General features: G+C 48.3%; 1 protein-coding gene across 1 annotated transcript in view; it reads left to right on the forward strand.

Annotated features, from left to right (window-relative positions):
* Positions 1-20,227: 20,227 nt before the first annotated feature.
* Positions 20,228-20,586, forward strand: part of NKX1-2 (NK1 homeobox 2) — a 48,347-nt gene continuing 47,988 nt past the window's right edge. Inside the window, exon 1 of the mRNA XM_069242192.1 lies at positions 20,228-20,311. Coding sequence (XP_069098293.1) covers positions 20,228-20,311 — 84 coding nt within the window. The remainder of the gene's footprint in view (positions 20,312-20,586) is intronic.

The raw sequence follows: 20,586 nt of genomic DNA on the forward strand, positions 1-20,586 counted from the left end.
TTTGTGAGCCTTTCGCTCCTCTCCTCTAACATCTGTATAAAAACTTTCTCTTGTCCATTTATTTTACATGTTAAATTTCTCTTGTGCACTTTAATAGTCTTTGTAGAACAAAAGGGTCTAAAATAATGCCAAGCTGCCTCCATTTCTCTGGCCTTTTTTGGGTGTAAATTCATATGGTTCATTAAAGGTACTTTTGAAAGCACCATTTCCAAATTTGAAAATTAATGCTCAAAATGGCGCAATCTATATACTAAGCTTACCAATATATTGAATAAAGTGGCAAAAGTGAGTGGTATGTGATGATATGATACTTGTTTATCTGCTGGAGAAGGCACGTTTGCACAGACATAACAATTCTTAACATCTAAACCTCTAGTGTATTCTTGCACTAAACATGCATTGCATACTCATCTTTCATGTAGTCTGCAAATGGTGTTTTCAGTCTGTCTTTGTCTATTGTGGGATGACGTGTTGCATTCCGTAATTAAGATATTGTCCCCTCAGTTTCTGGTGGGTAATGGATCACTAAGAAAATTGCTATAGCTGCAGTATAAGGAGTGTCCCTATGAACATCTTAACTCTGGTTCTAGTTACAGTACATGTTTTCTCTACAATCAAATGTACTACCAAAACAATCTGTTAGTAACAGCAGTGAGAAGAAAAAACAACCTTTTTTTAGCTACATTTCGTTAGACTATCCCTAACCCTACTCAGTGTTCTTCTCAATTGTTATCCCTAAATGTATTCTTCTAAATCTCAGCTCTAGGTAAGTTTCTTTTTGAATGTCTCTTTTTCTTTGTGCAGTTTCTCTTCCTTTCACAAGGGGGTTCAAGCTGCTCTGTGTTCCATTCAATTATTTCAGAGATTGGTATATTCAATATTTGTCCCAGATAGTGTGTCCATTCAGGTGATGAATATCTTCAACACGGTACACGTCTTCTTTTTGACCTTCCGAGTGTGTCTGATGATCCTTTTGTGTCACTAACACTACTTGATTCTTCTTCTTTAATTGTTTCAAATGGTGGTATAATACTGTCCACACTCAATCTTTGTTTCGTTTTGGCACTTCTCTGTCAGATTTCAGTCACTGTCCTTTCATTATTGTGACTGCTACTGGAACTTGTACCTTTACCTGGGTTCTCAAGTTCCCTTGGCGCTTCAGCGTTTCTTTCTGAACCTTGACTTCTGCCAATTACAGTCTGTATTTCATAGTTGTCTCCACTCTGTGAGATGCCCGGCAATTGGACCACTTCACCTGTTAGAGTTTCTTCACCCCAATTTTCTCCTTGCTGATTCTGACCACTATTTTCTTCTTGTGCAACGTTCGGAGGCACTTGCACCAAATCACTAGGCTCTATTTCTTCTTCCGGACTCCTTGCCTTCTGAGTGTGAGAAGCATGGATCCAATTTGGAATCACAGCACACTTTACTGCAGTGTTGGTGCTCAGATTTACCTGAAAGGGCCCTTTCCAACGAGGTTCTAAACAGTACTTTCTCACAAGCTTCTTAAGGTAAGTCCAGTCTCCAGCCTTTAGACTGTGGCACTGTCTTGACTTGGGTTATTGGCTGCAGCTTCAACCTGTCGAGAGAGAACGTACCATATCAGCCAGACCTTTGCAGTAATCGAGTACCATGTAATTTGTTATGTTAACAAGCACATTTGCTAGAACTGCAGGCAATCGTATGGCTTACCCTATCAACACCTCATGAGGAGACAACCCAGTTTTTCGATCTGGTGTGTTTCTTAAACTCATCAGGACTAGGAGCAAGGCATCTGGGCACTTTAATGATGTTGAAGCACAGACTTGGGCCAATCTTGGTTTAGCAGTTCAGTTGATTTGCTCAATGACTCCGGAGGCTTCTGGACAGTAACTGCAATGCAGTTTCTGATCAGTCCTCCATGTTGCACACACCATTTTTATAAAGTGAGTACCTCCATCTGATTCCAGAGAAACAGGCATACTGTACCTTGGACTCATCTCTCTCAAACATAACTTGGCGACTGTTAAACTGCCATTCCTTCTTATTGGATATGCTTCCACCCACCAAGAAAAGATGCCGCCAATCACCAAAGTGTACCTCAACCCATTGACAGGTGGCATTTCAATGAAATCCATCTACATCCTGTTGAAGGGTCCTCCTGATTTGCCTACATGACTTAGTTTAATGTGTGTTCTTTTGCCTACATTCATTTGCTGACATTCAACGCATCTGTTTCAGACTTCTGCTTGAGTTCTGAATCGTGGGTTGTACCAATACTGCCTAAATGTTCTAATCATGGCATTCATACCCAAATGTGCCTGACTATGTAGATGTTGTGCCACTGGAATCAGTAAACTGCCTGGTAATATAGGTAGTCCTTCTAATGAAACCAACACAGTAGTGTCATCAATTTCACATCCTGCTTTGATCCAAACTTGTTTTCCTCAATCGGTGCATTTATCTCAATTTATCCCAATTGTCTGCTGTTCTTAGAATCATTGCAAGAAGCATCCCTTCCTGATTTCCAGCCATGTATGATCCGTTGTAAGTGCATGAGATAGTCGCACAGTAACGTGCCATTTCATCAGCATACCTGGTACCAATGGTCACATACCGACAGTCACTCCTATACGCTGCACATTTTACAACAGCTATTTCAATAGGTTCCTGTAAATCCTCCAATAGATCTTTCACTTGTTGCCCATTTTTAATAGGCGTTCCAGCAGAGGTCATGAAATCTCCCTGAGACCACAATAGCATATAATCACGAACAACACCAAACCCATTCTGACTGTCTGTGAAAATTGTCACCCTCACTCCATTGGTTCATTTGCAGGCTCTAGTAATAGCAATAAATTCTGCAACTTGAGCAGATGTAATCCCCTGTATGCATGATTCCTCAACTACTTCTTGCATAGTGCAGACTGCATATGCTGCTCTTCAGCATCACTCATTGGTTCTTAAGCATGAGCCATCCACAAAGAGCACATAGGGGGTCATTACAGCCCTGGCGGTCGGTGTTAAAGTGGCGGTAAAACCGCCAACAGGCCGGTGGTAAAAAAAATGGAATCACGACCGTGGTGGAAACCGCCAACATAGCCACTTTAACACTCAGACCGCCACGGCGGTACAAACAAACACCACAGCGGTAACCGCCAACAGACAGGCGGAAGACAAGGTTCCGCCCACTGTATTACAACAGGCCAATCCGCCACCTTTTCCGGGGCGGATTCACCATGAACAAAAACACGGCGGAAACAGGACTTGGAAGGGAAAACGCTCACCTCTACACACCCCACGAGGAACCAGGATGCCATGGAGCCCGAGCTCCAGATACTCCCAGCCTTTATCTTCCTGCTCCTCTACCAGGAACAACAAAGACGGCGGTGAAGACCACGTGAGTACTGCACCTACGACACAGGGGAGGGGGGAGGGAAAAAAAGAGTGACACACACACGCAACACGCAACACTCCCACCCCAACCTCCACCCACTACAACACACACACACAAGTACATGTAGATACTTTACATTTACAACCCCCAAACCACCTGGAAGAATGCAAGGACAAAAGGAAATGAGTCGAACTTTGTAATCTATTCAAATACAGTAATCAAAAATATATATATATAAATATTTACAGTATAAACAAATATATACACCAAGAATTCAAGTCCAAGGTATTCTACCAGCATAGTCCGTGGACCACTGGGCCCAAAATGCTTGGGCGAGGCCCACCCTCAATACCCGATCAAAACAGAGAGAACACTGCTGGGGCATCAGATAGATATACAACAGGCACCTCAGGGGGAAACGAAGGGGGGGGCACCTCAGCCGGATGAGTTCATGACGCCAGATCCACGAGGGGGCTCCATGCCCACTGCTGTATCCTGGGGAGTGCAAAGCCACAGTCTCTCACATCTTTCCAGTGGGTGGGTTGCCCACTGCTTTATCCTGGGTAGTGCAAAGCCACAGTCTCACAAGTCTTTCCAGTGGGTGGGTTGCCCACTGCTTTATCCTGGGGAGTGCAAAGCCACAGTCTCTCAAGTCTTTCCAGTGGGTGGGTTTCCCACTGTTTTATCCTGGGGAGTGCCAAGCCACAGTCTCTCAAGTGGATGCCGTACTCCACTGGTTCTGAGGGGAGGGGGGGGTGGGGCATGTGCCCAGAGTGCTTCATCCTGCCAAGGACAGAGGTAGTGGGTGTAAATCTCCTCTGGTTCTGGAGTGGGCTTTGTGCCCAGAGTGCTTCATCCTGCCAAGGACAGAGGTAGTGGATGTAAATCTCCACTGGTTCTGGAGGGGGCCTTGTGCCCAGAGTGCTTCATCCTGCCAAGGACAGAGGTAGTGGATGTAAACCTTCACTGGTTCTGGAGGGGGCTTTGTGCCCAGAGCGCTTCATCCTGCCAAGGACAGAGGTAGTGGATGTATATTGCCACTGTTTCTGAAGGGGGCCTTGTGCCCAGAGTGATTCATCCTGCCAAGGACAGAGGTAGTGGATGTAAATCTCCATTGGTTCTGGAGGGGGCTTTGTGCCCAGAGTGCTTCATCCTGCCAAGGACAGAGGTAGTGGATGTAAATCTCCACTGGTTCTGGAGGGGGCCTGGAGGGGGCCTTGTGCCCAGAGTGATTCATCCTGCTTGTGGCGGCCTCAGTAGCGTCGGAAGCTTTGGCGCTCATTGACCTGAGTTGTTGGTGGCGGCGGTGTCCTGTTCAGCACTGCTGGTGGTGGCGGTGTCCTTGGCAGCGGTGCTGGTGGCGGTGGTGTCCTGTTCATCGGTGCTGGTGGCGGCGGTGTCCTGTTCAGCGGTGCTTCTGGCGGCGGTGTTCTTGGCAGCGGTGCTGGTGGCAGCGGTGTCCTTGGCAGCGGTGCTGGTGGCGGCGGTGTCCTTGGCAGCGGTGCTTGTGGCGGCGGTGTCCTTGGCAGCGGTGCTGGTGGCTGCGGTGTACTTGGCAGCGGTGCTGGTGGGGGCGGTGTCCTGTTCTGTTCAGCGGTGCTGGTGGCGGTCTTGTCCGCCGTGCAGGTTTTCGCCGACTTGCGTGTTTTTCTGTGTCCCTTCCCCACCTTGGATGGTGGTGCAGCTGTCTTCCCACTCCCAACTGTACCCCTGGGAGAGGCTTTGGTGGTAGATGTTTTGCCTCTCTCCCGCCAGGCACTGGCCAACTTTTTGTGCTTTTGAGGTGGGGGACTGTCCGTGGCCTGGCTCCTTGGCACACGGGCTGCCCTGCTGTTTGGTGCACTTCAGAAGCCGGTTACTACTGGCACCACTGTTCCCACAGATGTTGTGGCTGAGGTGCTGGGTTGGGACCTGGAAAGGCGGGCCCTAGGAGACTGAAGGGGTGGGGGAGGTGAGGGGAAGAGGTCAAGATTGGACAGGAAAAGTTTTTGGGACACACTGGGACAGGTAGATGGAGGGGTTTTGGGAGTGGAGGAAGAGGTAGTGGTTGTAGGAGGTGTACTTTTGCTGACTTTGGGTGAAGGTGCATGGGCTGGGGGCTGTCGTGAGGTGGATGGCTGCTGGGTGGGTGTGTGGCTGAGTTTGTGTGCCTTGGGAGGTGGGCTCACAGACACATTGGGAGAGGACACAGGGGATGTGTAAATGGTAGTGGGGGTGGTGACTGCACGTGAGCGGGGTGTGGTGGTGGGTGTGCTGGTGATGGAGGTAGTGGCTGAAGATGTAGTGCATGCAGGTGTGAGTGGAGACGAGACTGGGAGGGCGGAGGGAGACGAGGAGGAGGGGGACACAGTGGAGGCAGTGGATGTTGGTATGTCTGCATGTGTATGATGCTTGCGTGAGTGCCTGTGGGATGTGTGGTGCTTATGTTTGCCTGAGCTTTCCTCGTGTGTTGACGTGTGTGCATGCTGGTCTCATGGTGTTCTTGGGATAGGCTAAGGTACAGGGGTTTGGGTGGAGGAAGTTTGAGGGGGGAGGCTAGAGACAGGGACAATGGCTGCCATCAGTGCTGAGGCCAGAGTCTGAAAAGCTCACCGTTGGGCTGCCTGACCAGAATGAATGCCCTCCAGGTATGCATTGGTCTGTTGCAACTGTCTCTCTACACATTGGATGGCATTCAAAATGGTAGACTGCCCAACAATGAGGGACCTGAGGAGGTCAATGGCCTCCTCACTGAGGGCAGCAGGGCTGGGTCGAAGGAGATGCCCACCCTCCTGGGTGAGCGGCCACAGGGCACACACTGAGGGGCTGCTGGGAGGGCGGTGCTGGTAGGGGGGGTGGCAGCTGTACCTGTAGATGCGGTGGGCACAGAGGGGCCCGCCACCACAAGGAAGCTCCCATCAGAGGATTAGTCTGTGTCACTGGTCTCAGCTCCTGTAACCGCCGTGGAGCTCCCTTCACCCCCGTCCCACTGGTGGCTTCTGACTCCGTTGTGTTGCCATCCAGGGCCATGTTGGATGCAGCTCCCTCCTGCTACGGTGGCAGTGCTCCTCCACCTAATGCACACAAGAACAGGGAGACTACAAAAAGAGGGGGGAAGACAGAAGAAAGATATGTTGAGTGCATCCAATACCGCTACTGTTGGCGGACACTACAGACACAGATGCCCCCTGCACTACGCTGTGAACTTTGAGTTCCCTAATTAATCACAGGGACATGGGTTTCAAGGCATATGCCCGATTGCTGCACACATGGAAGTCACAGTAGCCTGACTAGGTGAAGTTGGCTCCGAACACAGGTGTGATGGGGTGCCACAGGGCCTGCCTTAAGAAGGGACCTTGCCTACTAAACTCGCCCTGGCCAAGGGGAACCCACAGCCCACCTCCCCGACCCAGACACCTACAATGCGCGCTGAATCAGCAGAATGAGAGTGTACTCACCCCCTTGTGGCTGCTGTGATGCCCTCAAGTGCCCATCCAACTCCGGATACGCCACCTCCAGGATCCGGAACATCGGGGGGGTCATGGTGCAATGGGCACCCCTCCCACGTTGGGAGGCCATCCCCAGCTGGGCCTCCACCGTCTTCTTGCTCCAGCGGCAAATGTCCTCCCATCTTTTACAGCAGTGGGTGCTCCGTCTGTGGTGGACCCCCAGGGTCTTGAGTTCCTTGGCGATGGCACAACAAATATCCTTCTTCTGGTGGGCGCTGACCTACATGAATAGTATAGGGGAAAAGGAGAAGATATAACCGTCCGCACCGTCACAGTCATTGGCCCACATCCCTACCCTTGCCATGATCCACATGCACTCACTGTCGTATCATGCACGCCTCATTCTCCCCCCCCTATCTTTCATCAACAGCACTCCACACAGGCATTGCCCATTTGGCATGCTCACAGTGTACTTACCTGTTTGTCTGGAGGACCGTAGAGTAGCGTGTACTGGGGGAGGACCCCATTCACTAGTTTCTCCAACTCCTCCATGCTGAAGGCAGGGGCCCCTTCCTCAGACACATGAGCCATTGTCTCTTCCGGACTGAGGTCACAGCAGCACTTGCAGTGTAGGTTCTCTCCTGTCGAAGATCAGGTATCAAGTGATTGAACAGAGAGAAAATGGCGGTGACGTCCGCGGTGGTGCGTACCTTCACCGCCGCCGTACATCGTCATTGGCTCCTGGGACCCATAGGGTCCAATGTTAACCAATGCAGGATTGCGTTGCGGTCTTCGACCGCCTACCGTGACAGTGTACAACGCCAGCACAGTTACCTCATATCCCCTAGTCCCACATTACAGGTCAGGCAGCTGCCATTTCAGGGGGCCACATGGCATTAATTTTGACTGCGTCACACATATCTAGGCCTTGCTTAAGCACTAATACAGCCATATATCGATTTTCAAACATTTTGCTGTAAAGTTGTGTTTACGTACCTCAGTGTTGGTTGACTCTCTGCTCGCTGTTCTCCTCCATAGAGCATGTCCACTGGGGCAGATGAGGAGATGGCGGCATCCTCCTGTGTACAGACCGCTGGTGGACCTGTCAACAATGGAGGAGCGACATGTAATTGTCACATACAGTCTTGATCGTACCACAATCCAGGAACTGTGTGCCCAGTTGGAGCCAGACCTGATTTCAGCTATCCGCCATCCCACAGGAATCCCCCCTCTAGTGCAGGTCCTGTAAGTACTCCATTTCCTAGCAAGTGGGTCTTTTCAAACAATAGTGGCCATTGCATCAGGGATGTCCCAGCCTATGTTCTCCAATGTGTTGTCCAGAGTGTTGTTTGCCCTGCTGAAACACATGCGCAGCTACATCGTTTTCCCTCAGGTGGAGGATTTGCCTACAGTGAAAGGTGACTTCTATGCCCGGGGACATATCCCCAACATCATAGGTGCCATTGATGGGATACATGTGGCCTTGGTCCCCCCCGCAGGAGTGAACAGGTGTACAGAAACGGGAAGAGTTACCATTCTATGAATGTGCAGATGGTGTGTTTGGCCGACCAGTACATCTCCCATGTAAATGCCAAGTTTCCTGGCTCAGTGCATGACACTTACATTCTGCAGATGTGATGGGGCAACTCCAGAGGCACCGTGTGAGGCTATTAGGTGAGGACATGGACCCAATACAGTGTGCCTAGGTGTCTGGGTCTGGGGATGTCCCTAAGAGTTAGTGTGTGTCTAACAGTTGTCCCTCGCTATTTGCAGGTGACTCTGGTTACCCCGACCTGTCATGGCTACTGACCCCAGTGAGGAATCGCAGGATAAGGGCAGAGGAACACTACAATGACGCCCATGGGCGAATTATGGGGATTATGGAGAGGACCTTCGGCCAGGTTCAGGTGCCTCCATATGACAGGTGGTTCCCTATTCTACTCACCAAAGAAGGTGTGCCAGATCATCGTGGCCTGCTGTATGCTTCACAACTTGGCTTTGCGACGACAGGTGCCTTTTCTGCAGGAGGATGGTCCAGATGGAGGTGTTGGGGCAGCTGTGGAGCCTGTGGACAGTGAAGACAAGGAAGCAGAAGAAGAGGACATAGACAACAGGAACACGATGATCCAGCAATACTTCCAGTGAGACACAGGTAAGAAGACAACACTGTCTGCTATATCTGATTTAATTCTTCTACCTCTCATCTGTCTGTCATTTTCACCCAGTGTATGGACACTGAGTTGTCACTTTCTATTTCACAGATGTGGGTCCCACTGTGTGACCTCTGCTTTGTTTCCGCATGGACTAGAGCTGTGTGACATAGGTATGTTGACATTAAATTGGATATAGCATTTTTCCACAGTTATTGCAAATACACATTTTTGAAAGGACAGACTGACTCCAGATTGTTTTGTGATTTAAGGGTGTTTATTTAAGTGCTAAATAGTGGAGGGGGTTGTAAAATGGTCAAGGGTGACGGTGGAGGAATGTCCATGGCAGAGTCCAGTCTATGAGTCTCACAGGTGCATTGTCCAAAGGGGCATAGGAAGTGGAGCGAGGGCAGTTTAAGTATGGACAGGGTGACAAAGTGGGACAGAAGGATGACAACCAGGGTGGTCTCATTTCTTGGTGGGGGTCTTGGCATTGTTCTCTGTCTTTGTCCTGGATCTCAGGGACCGCTTGTGGGGTGGTTCTCCATCTGCAGGGGGTGGGGTGCTGGTGTCGTGATCCTGTGGCGGTGCCTCCTGTCCACTAGTGCCGGCGGAGGTGGTGGGCAGTTCATCATCCAGGCTAGCCTCAGGGGCCCCTTGTTGTGCCACAGTGTCCCTCCTGGTGTTGACGAGTTCCTTCAGCAACCCTACAATGGGGCCGAGGGTTGAATTGATGGATTTGAGTTCCTCCCTGAACCCCAAATACTGTTCCTCCTGCAGCCGCTGGGTCTCCTGAAACTTGGCTAGTACCGTTGCCATTGTCTCCTGGGAATGGTGGTAGGCTCCCATGATGATGGAGAGGGCCTTGTGGAGAGTGGGTTCCCTGGAGCTGTCTTCCCCCTGTCGCACAGCAGCCCTCCCAGTTCCCCTGTGTTCCTGTGCCTCTGTCCCCTGAACCGTGTGCCCACTACCACTGCCCCCAGATCCCTGGTGTTGTTGGGGTGGTCGGTTAGCCTGGGTTCCCTGTAGTGGTGGACACACTGCTGCTTGATGTGTCCTGGGGACAGAGGGATGGGCCCGCTGGGTGGGTGCTGTGCTGGTGTTTCCTGAGGGGGAGGCTCTGTGGTGGCCTGTGACTGTGTGAGGGGAACCGACTGTCCCGAGGTCCCAGATGGGCTTGGCTGGTCATCTAGATCCAGTTCGACAGAGCTGCTGTCATCACTGTGGGCCTCTTCTGTGGGTGGAGTAGATATGTCTGGACCCTCCTGTCCAGTGACGTTGGGTAGGGGTCCTGCAGGGGTGCAAAGGCATGATTATTGCATCTGTGTGTGCCATGGTGTGCAAAGGGTGGGTCACCCTGTACCCCAGTGCTTCCATTCTTGTGTGGGACCTTCTGTGATAATGGTTTAGGGGGGGTTTATGGGTATGTGCAGTGGACATGCTTTGGTGATTGTGTCCATGCTTTGGTGTTGCATGCAGGGCTTGGGTTTGGGATGTGTGGTTTGTGATAGTGGGACATGTGTGAGGAGTTGGAATGATGGGGGTGAGGGCGTGGGTAGGGGTATGTGATAGCATGCAGGTAGGGTGGGGGATATGGTAGTTGAAGGTTTGACTTACCAGAATCCATTCCTCCAGCTACTCCTGCAAGGCCCTCAGGATGCAGTATAGCCAAGACCTGCTCCTCCCATGTTGTTAGTTGTGGGGGAGGAGGTGGGGGTCCGCCGCCAGTCCTCTGAACCGCTATCTGGTGTCTTGAGACCACGGAACGCACCTTCCCCCACAGGTCGTTCCACCTCTTCCTGATGTCATCCCTAGTTCTTGGGTGCTGTCCCACTGCGTTGACCCTGTCCATGATTCTGCGCCATAGCTCCATCTTCCTAGCTATGGTGGTGTGCTGCACTTGTGATCCGAATAGCTGTGGCTCTACCCGGATGATTTCCTCCACCATGACCCTGAGCTCCTCCTCAGAAAACCTGGGGTGTCTTTGCGGTGCCATGGGGTGGTGTGGGTGATGTGTGGGGTGGTGTGTTTTGTGATGTGTGGGGTGATATTTAGAGGTGTGTTGTGTGAGATGCGTGGATGTTGTGTGAGTGATGGTGTTGAGTGCCTGTGGATGCTAGTGTTGTTTCTGGTGGTGTCTATCTCTGGCCTTCTGTTGCAATTGTTGTCGTAGGGGTTTGTGAGTGATGTGGGTGTGTGTTTTATATTGTATTGGGTGTGTGGGAGTGGTGTGTGTATGTGTATCAGGTGTGTGTATTTCGATTTGTCCAATGTGGTAGTGTTTAGTAACAGTGTGTGTATTTTGAGTGCGGCGGTGTGTACCGCCAATGGAATACTGCAGTTGAAAGACCGCTGCGTGGATTCGTGGGTCATGATAGTGTGGGCGTATTCCTGTTGGCGTGACGGTGGAGGTTTTGTTATCACCAGTTTATCACTGACCTTTGGTGTGGCGGACTTGTGTGGGTGTCTAGATTTTGGCAGATTCCGAGCTGTGGGTCATAATAGTTGTGGCGGAATTCCGCGGCTGTGGCGGTGTGTTGGCGGTCTTCTGCACGGCGGTAAGCGGCTTTTACCGTCAATGTTGTAATGACCCCCATAATCTAGATTAATCAAAGGCTCATCTTTTATGTCTGGTCTGGGTTTGGTGCACAAATCATTGACATCAAGGCAATCATGCTCATAATGATCAGATTAATTAATTAATTTTCTTTGGGTATTGACAACAGAGTACTGGGATTCAAGACATGACATCTTTTTAGTACCACATTGCTTCTGGACAATATTTGTTGCTTATATTTAGTATGTCACAAATTTGTGAGGTGCTGCATTTTAGTCAACCGAATGCGGAACAATAACAGTCAAGGGAAATCCCATCACAATGTTTTCAAATTTTTTGAGACATGCACTCACTGCGCCTACCGCTTTTGGACATCCAGACAAAGCAGCCGCTACAGGATTGAGAGTCAGAGAAATATGCAATTGGTCTTTTGTAATTTCTGTGAATTTGGGCTAACCTCGAGAGAGAGCACCCTTCCCTCCCACTGCAGAACAGAATTAACTCTTTAGTATAAGCTAGCATTCCCAATACAGGTACGCGACAGAACCTTTCTCTCAATTCTAGCAATACTGTTAAGCATTTATTGTCCCATGGAATCGGACCAGTAATATCCTTGTGAATCATTTTCAACACAGGTTTTGCCACCAGTGAAAAGTTGGGTATCCACTGTTTACAGCAGCCAACCATTCTAAGAAACATCCTGACCTCTTTTTGTGTTCTCAGGGTATTCATTTTCAGTATCATTTCAATCCTGTCTTTGGACACCTTCCTTGTTCCTTTCTCAATTATGTGTCCCAAATACTGCAGTTCTTTTTGACAATATTGTAATTTCTTTGGTGACACCTTGTGCCAGTTTTCAGTAGGATGGTTCAGCAATGCTATGGAGTCTTTTTGACATTTTTCTTCAGTACTAGATGCAATCAGTAGACCATCAATGTACTGAACCAAGGTTGAGTTATAAGGCAATTTCAAAGGTTCCACATTCTTCTGTAAAATCTGATTAAAAAGCAACAGACTATCAGTATACCCCTGTGGGATATGACACTACATGATTACCTTCTCTTGGAACATGAAGGAAAATAGGAATTGGCTGTCCTCGTGTAAAGTTATAGAAAAGAACGCATTACAGAGTTCAATCACTGTGAACTCGTTCCGCTGTACATGGCATCTGATAAAATATGGTGGCCGGATTCGGTACCAAGGGGACAACATGGGGTTATGATGTCATTGATTTTTCTCAAATCCTGCACTATTCTGTATTTGCTATTTGGTTTATGTAATCTCATGACTGGTGAGTTGCATGGACTCCTAATCAGATCTTTTAATATTCCCTTCTCCAAAATCTTGTTTATCAGGGGTGTAGTTCCTACTATAGTTTTTGGCGTCATTGGGTAAGAAGGTATTCTGGGAAAAATCACACCTGGTTCAACCTTTACTTGTACTGGCTCAACTCCTTTCATTAATCCAATGTCTGAACCAGTAAAGTCCCAGACATCTGCCTTCCTTTTTTCAATCATCTCCTCAGACAAATAATTTAATACCAGCATGGAAAAGAATTCTGCAGTCTCTCTCAAACCTGGTCTGATTCCCATGTTTTCATTATCATCATGAATCTAAAAAACGGCTCCGTCTGGAGTGCAACTGATGGTGCCATTTAACTTGCAGAATAGATCCCTTCCTAACAGGTTAATAGGACTTGAACCACATACTAGAAACTGATCTTTGCCTCTCCTCCTATTCTTACTGAAACTTCTTCTGAAATTGGATTTGTGATCATTTTATTTGCAACACCTATCACTTGTATTATTGTTCCTGAGACGAGTAGGTCTAACATTTCCGCTGTTCTCACAGTGGAACGGGTAGCCCCGGTCTCTATTAAAAACACCACTGAGTGACCATTCACATTTCCATCTAAATATGGTCCACTCCGGTCAACCGCTAAGATTGCACCAAGCATGCAATCTGAGTCCCCTCTCAGGCACCGTCATTTGTTTATTTATTTATTTAATGCGTTTTTATATAGCGCGGACTTTACCCGAAGGTGTCAGAGCGCTTCACAATAGGCAAAGTAAAGATACAAGAGGAGAAGAATTACAAGTGAGCCTGTTACAAAAACAAGCGTTACATTACAAGAGGCAATCGTGATAATTGTGCACGTATCAAGAGCAAAAAATAAACGAGGTAGCAAACGATACGTTATGAGAGGAAAAAGTGACGTGTGCAGGTTACAAGAGCAAATAAAGTACGAATAGAGGTAAAAAAGTTGCAATCAATGGTAGACACTCAAAACACTAAAACAATAGTTACGTTACATGAGGCAGTGGTGGCCGTTGTGCATGTATCAAAAGCAAACAAGATATAAGAGGTAGCAAATGATACGTTGAAAAGGAAAGGTGCCGTGTGCATGTTACAAACGAGTACAAGATACAGGTAGAGGTAAAATACTGCACTACATGGCAGACACTCAAAACACAAAAACACCCTGGGAAGGCACTTCTATAGGCATGGAGAACAGAATATCCTATAATGGAAGGACTTCCTTCTGAAAACAGAGGGCTTGAATTAACTTTGGAAGTGTCTTTGAAGGAGGAGAGCTTTGAGGTCAGCTTTGAAGGCCTGGGAAGAGGTGGTGGTCCGAAGCTGAGGCGGAAGTGAGTTCCAGATTCTCACTGCGTTGCCTGAAAAGGATTGGGCCATCAATCTTTCCTTCTTGAAAATGGGAGGTTCAAGCAATAACTTTTCTGCATTACGTGATGGTCTGGAGCCCCCAGAGAGTTTCAGTTTATTCACCAGGTAGCGAGGGGAGGAGGAGTGCAAGGCTTTGTGGGTGATACATGCAGTTTTGTAGATAGATCTTGCCTCTATGGGAAGCCAACGGAGGGTGGATAAAATGGGTGTGATGTGGTCGCTTCTTTTGGCCCCATATATGAAACGAGCTGCTGAATGGAGAATAGACTTCAGGGGGGAAAGGTGGGATTTGGGAAGGCCAGTAAGAAGAGAGTTGCAGTAGTCCAATCTGGAGAGAACCAGCGCTTGGACCAGGGTTTTAAGGTCGTGCTCCGGGAAGAAGCGACGAATCCCCCAAAGAAGGCGCAGTTGGTGTCGAGCAGACTTTGCAATGGAGTTAATGTGGGAGAGTAGATTAAGTTTTTTGTCGAGAATGACACCAAGGGATTTTGCGCTCTCGACAATGATGGGCTTATTGTTCATTAGATTGATCTGATCCATCCATGTTTGCACTGGGGGATGAGAAAGGGAGGAGGAAAGGAGGAGGAATTCTGTTTTGGAGGGATTCAGGATCAGTTGATGAGTTACCATCCAGTTTTGAATGGAGTCGAGAGTAGAGCTAAGGAAGGAGAGATCGTGATTGGAGGCCACCTTAAGGTAAATCTGAGTGTCATCCGCATATAGATGATAGTGGATCCCGGATTTACTCAGCAGATTTCCCAATGGTTCTAAATAGAGATTGAACAGTGTGGGTGCAAGTATGGAGCCTTGAGGAACACCTTGACTGACTGCTACAGGAGCTGAAAGACTGTTCGCTATTTTGATCATTTGGGATCTATCAGAGAGGAAGGAGGCAAACCATTTGAGCACAGTGCCCTCCATGCCCATTCTCTGTTGAAGAGTGTTAAGGAGAGTGTTGTGATTGACAGTGTCAAAGGCTGCAGAAAGGTCAAGAAGAATTAGAAGACAAGACTCCCCTGAATCGAGTATCCGCAGCGCGTCATCAATCACTAGCAGCAGGGCTGTTTCAGTGCTGCAGTTTTGAATGAAGCCAGACTGGAAATTGTCAAGAAGATCATTTTCCTTGATATGGCGAGAGAGTTGTTTCGCTACACATTTTTCTGTGATTTTCGCAAGAAAGGGTAGGTTAGTGATGGGACGGTAGTTGTTGAGGTCGTTCGCATTAGCAGTGGGTTTTTTTAGCAGAGGGGTGACCTGCCCAGTTTTGAAGGACACAGGAAGGGAACCTTGACTGAGGGAGAGGTTGACCAGAGTGGTCCAGTAGGAAAGAGAATTAGTATAGAAGTCAATGGCAATGGCACTAGGGATGGGGTCAAGAGAATGGTTAGAGGGCTTTGTATCGAGGATGCATTTAAGGAGAGCATCGTCAGAGATGGGGTCAAAGTTTTGCCAAATGGTTAAGGATTTGCACTCCTCTGTGGGGTAGGATGAATGACCTGATCTACAAGCGATTTTACCTTTTTGTCAAAGAATATAGCGAATTCCGCTGCTTTCTTTGTGGAATCTTCCAATTTGGAGGTTGGGGGAGAGCTGTTAGGGTTCTTGATGAGGTCGAATAGTTTTTTGGGTCTATTTTTGGCTGAGTCAAGGAGGGATTTGTAGTGCGACGCTTTTCCAAGGAAGATGAGATTGTGGTACTTGGATCTTGCTGAACGAAGCGTGGCCAAATTTTCAGTGGAGGGTGCTTGTCTCCATTGTTTCTCAAGGGCTCTTATGAACTTCCTTTCTTCATAGAGGGATTTGTTGAACCAAGGTGCTGAGGGAGTGGGCCTTTTCTTTTTGCTTTGGAGAGGAGCGACATTATTGATTTCGACTGCAAGGACTGTGAGGCATTGGGAGGTGAGTTCGTTGACATCTAGGTCCGGGTCTAGCCTTGGAAGTGATAGCAAGGCAGAATTACAGAGGGTACTGAGGTCAATATTTTTAGTGTCACGGAACCAGGAAGTAGCCCTCTTAGGCTGGCCCAGAGTTATAGAGTGTGATAGGTGAAGAGAGAATGGGATGAGGAGGTGGTCCGACCAGTCTACATGAATAGGGGTAGCGATAGTCAGCAAGCCTGCTTTAGAAATGACAAGGTCTAGGATTGAGCCTTTAGAGTGTGTTGTTTCTGTGCAGTGTTGGATAAGATCGTTTGCAGAGAGGAAGGTGGCCAGCAAATTCGCATTTGTGTCTTGAGGCGAGCCCCAGTGGACATTGAAGTCACCCACGAAGATCTGATTGTCACTTTGCGTGAAATGGTCGCTGATGCAGTCCGTGAGTTCCTCCATAAACGAAGGGCTGCTACCAGGCGGGTGGTAAATAGCATGGAATCTGAGAGGTGAGCGGTGGTGCAATTGAAGCTCAAGTGATAGGCATTCAAAAGTGTGGCAGGAGCTGTTAGGAAGAGCCTTAAGTTGAAGGGAGTTTCTAAAGATGACCGCAACACCTCCCCCCACTTTGTCAATTCTGTCATTTCTAAGTATAGAATAGCCTGTGGGTACAAGGAGATCAAACATAGAGTGAGAGGTATCGTTGAACCAGGTCTCTGTGAGGAAGAGCATGTCAATATTGTGCAGGTTGATGGTATCGGAGATTTCAAGTTTGTGTTTTATTGCAGATCTGCAGTTGTGGAGCAGACAGCGCAGCTCTGACGCAACTGTTTTGGTGACGGGGGCACTTGGGCTATGAGGGGTGATAGGGATATTGTGCTTATATGAGGGCGCTCGGGAGGATTTAGGTGGGCGAGTGGTTCTGACAGAGGAGATGGTCGGAATAGTGTAGATTACAGGGTTACTGGGAAGTGGAAGTGAAGGAAGGGTGGCGTTCGAGCGCTTGTGTGGATTTGCAGACGACTGGCTATGTTTAGCTATAGTGGGGTGTGGTGGTGAGGTGCATCTCGTGGAAGGGTGAGTGTTAGCCAAAGGAATTGAGGTGTGTGGAAAAGTCGAGATCTTGGAGCTTAAAACTAAAATGGTAGCTTCAAGTTGGGAGATGGCGGTGATTAGAGAGCCTAGCTTTTTTTCCAGAGAGAGTAAGGAAGAGCACGGCGTAATGGGTGGCTCGATGGAAACAGGAGGGGGTGCACTAGGCAGTGTACGGCAGGAAGAGGTGGGGGAACCGGAGGGGAGTAGGGGTATAGGGTTCAGAGGTGGGGAAAGGTTTAGGGTGAGAGCAGGAGTTGGTGCACCAGGGGTGAGAGGAGAGTTGTCGTTGTTGGCGTTGCAAGAAGGATAGGAATTAAGGGCAGAACTAGGGGGCGATAGTAGAGGAGTGGGGCGATAGGAGAGGGGAGGAGTGTGAGGAGTCATAGGGATTAGGGAGGTATGAAAGGAAGGGGGGGGAGGGGGTTGGATAGGTCCTGGCAGCTAAGTGAGGTGGCTGTGATGGAGCGGGTATCGGGCAGAATGGGGGGGATTGGGAGAAAGGGAAGTTGAAGAAAGGAAATGATTCTGCTCGGTCCGAGGGAGGGAAGGGGTTACCAGGGGAGGAAAGGGGGTAGCACAGCAGTGCTGGAGGAGAGTGGGGAGGGAGAGAGATGGAATGTATTTGCGGGGAAATCGGGGTACATAGTGAGGGGAGGAGTGGGCGGAAAAGCAGAGCGGAGGAGGGAACAAGGGGAGCGTAGGGAACATAGACAGGGGGAGAGGGCTGGAGGAGAGGTGGTCTAAGGAGGGGGGTGGCCGGAAGGGATAGGGGGGAGGAGATGAGAATGGAGTGCCGGGACGGTGCGGAATGGACGAGGAGCGTGTTAGCTAGAGGTAAGGCTGAAGTGAAGAGGGGAGGGGCAAACTGTGAGGGGGGAAGAATGCGAGGGGAGGTCCGAGGGGAGAGAAGAGGGTCGACCTGTGCCTCCCCAGGGTGCAGCCTGTTGGAGAGTGGGGGGGTCAGGGGAGGAGAAAGGGAGTAATTGGTGGAGCTAGATGGAGAGTCAAGGGATAGCCCGGTAGCAGAGGAGGGGAGTAGGGAAGGGAAGAGGCGGTCAAAGAGAGAGAGACAGGTGTCTTTGGCTTGGATCATAACAGTACCGTTGTTATAGAGTGAGATAGTGAGGGAGCCGTTAAAACACGCAGAGGGGGAAATTTTTAGCTGTTTCCCATGAGGGATAGAGGAGGAGGAGGTGACGTTAAAGGAATTGTAAAAGCTGGTAGACCAAGAGGGTATGTCGTGCGTGAAAAAAATTAGATCGTTTTTGAGCCCCCCATATCGACCATTGTAAAACTGATCGACAAAAAGGGAATCGGGGAAATATTCAATGGTGTTATGCTTGAAACGTTTTGTTGCAGCTTTAGACAGGTTAGAAGGGTAGATGATTTTGTAGCAATTAATTCCAGACTTAATTCGAGCGGTGGCCATGTTGGGAAATTGTGGAGGAGGAGGGTGGTGGGGAAAAGGGAAGGGTGTTACTAGGACGGTGGTGGTGAGGAGAAGTATGAGGGCAAGAAGGGGGCACGTAATCCAGACATCAGGTGAAGGAACCTGAGTTATTGTGGAGACAGGAAAGTGAGGCGATTAGGGATAGGTTGTTACTTCAGAACAGGGCTGATTCAACAAGGTAGGACTGAAGATGGAGTGGTGTAAGAGGAAAATCACTGTACTTATCATCCTGAGATATAAACCACATAAAGCACAGCATCACAATAGGTATCAAAGACATTGTACGCCCAAAATCTCAACAGTCTAATATTAGATACTTATCTCCTAAGTATCGGCAGCATTATGGGCAAAAAGCACAGGGTGGAACATAATTTCACTAGCATAACCCAAAGTATGCCAGAACCTCAAAATCATAAAACACAATTTAGAGGTAGCCAGAACAGGGTCTGAAAATCAAACTACCAGAAATACATTTCCTAGCACCACAAATACACAATGGGGCCTGGCGCCCTACAAACCACCAGGAACCCCTAGTCAGCTGGCCAACCCAAAGGGGCTCAAATGCCCTGTGTCCAGAATGTTGGGGCTGCTGCCAATACAGCGAAAGACCAGCGTGCGTACTTGCGTCATTGTGATGTGCCAAGATCCAATACCTCATTTTCATCAGACATCGGGAATTGTGATAATATTTCCAAAATCTGGGTTACATTTCGGGGCTTTGGGGTAGTTGATTTTGATTAAATAGGGGTCCGTTCACATCAGACTGAATTACAGGGCGTTGTAGCATGGGCATCAATTGGTTCTGATTCTGCATAGAAGCTTGAACTTGTCATATAGGGATATTTGATTGTTGGTTCTGATTTACCTCTTGCATCTGATTACCATGATTCTTATCAGGATTAAATCTACATTCCTGCTTCCAATGTCTTACCTCATTTCATATATGACAGGTGGTCGTTTTCTTTAAGGTTGCAATATCAACACCTGTTCCGGAATCTATAGGAACTCCACTTCCTTTTCCTGGTAATGACTGAACTTCTGTCTGCATCCCCCCTCCCATTCCCTGAATAGCTGTTGCATTGTCAACGCCTACAGATTTCTGAAAAACCCACCGTGCTAACTTACTCTGAGCTACCATGAATTTCTCCTTAATCGTAGGCTGCTTCGTTTCCTGTTCATCACTATAGCATTTTAAAAACAATAAGACGATTGGTAAGAGGAGATGTGGTGATTCTGGTAAGAGAGGGAGAAGTAAATCCCCCAGAAGGAGCACCAGGTCATCATATGCTGGTTAAGAGAGGATAACATACATGTCTTTAGCTTCAAGAATGGAATAGAATTGCACAAAAGGAGGGTGAATTGAGATTCCCGAGATGGGGAACTTTTAATTTGGCAATAATAAGATGTTTGAGAGAAATGTTGTGTGATTTAAACCCACTTGCTTGACCTACTCAGTTTGAAGCGTTATGCGAAAGGGAGAGAATGGCTAAAGGAAGAAAAGGAAAGAGGCATCAGATGAACAAGAAGCGTAGTAAAAAATTATGAGGCTGCAGTTTGCGACTGGAAAGTACAAATTTGAAGAAAGACTATAGCTGAAGAGACAAGATTTTACCCTATGCATGTAAAGGAAGAAGAAAGAAAACCGAGGAAAGAGGAAAGACCTCCTAGAAAGAAGTTGAAGAGGAAAAGTAAGAAGCAGGTAGAACAAAAGGCATATACTGACACTGATTCAGGGGATAATATATATTGGAGTAAATGTTTTCAACTGGTTCTTCTCCGCATGATGAATCCTCTGTAGGAAGCAATGGAAACATTCTGACAAATGCAACTGCTCCTGTAGGTTCTGCAGTTTCACAGCTTACTGGCCATGTGCAAACACTAAAAGAGGTGGCTTTACAAGTGATACTGATCTCTCGAGTGGTAGCTCCATGTCCTCCCTTGAGAGTAGCACGTCTAAAACAAGCGGTTCCTCCA

Source organism: Pleurodeles waltl, chromosome 6, assembly GCF_031143425.1.
Source record: "Pleurodeles waltl isolate 20211129_DDA chromosome 6, aPleWal1.hap1.20221129, whole genome shotgun sequence".
NCBI classification, from domain to species: domain Eukaryota; kingdom Metazoa; phylum Chordata; class Amphibia; order Caudata; family Salamandridae; genus Pleurodeles; species Pleurodeles waltl.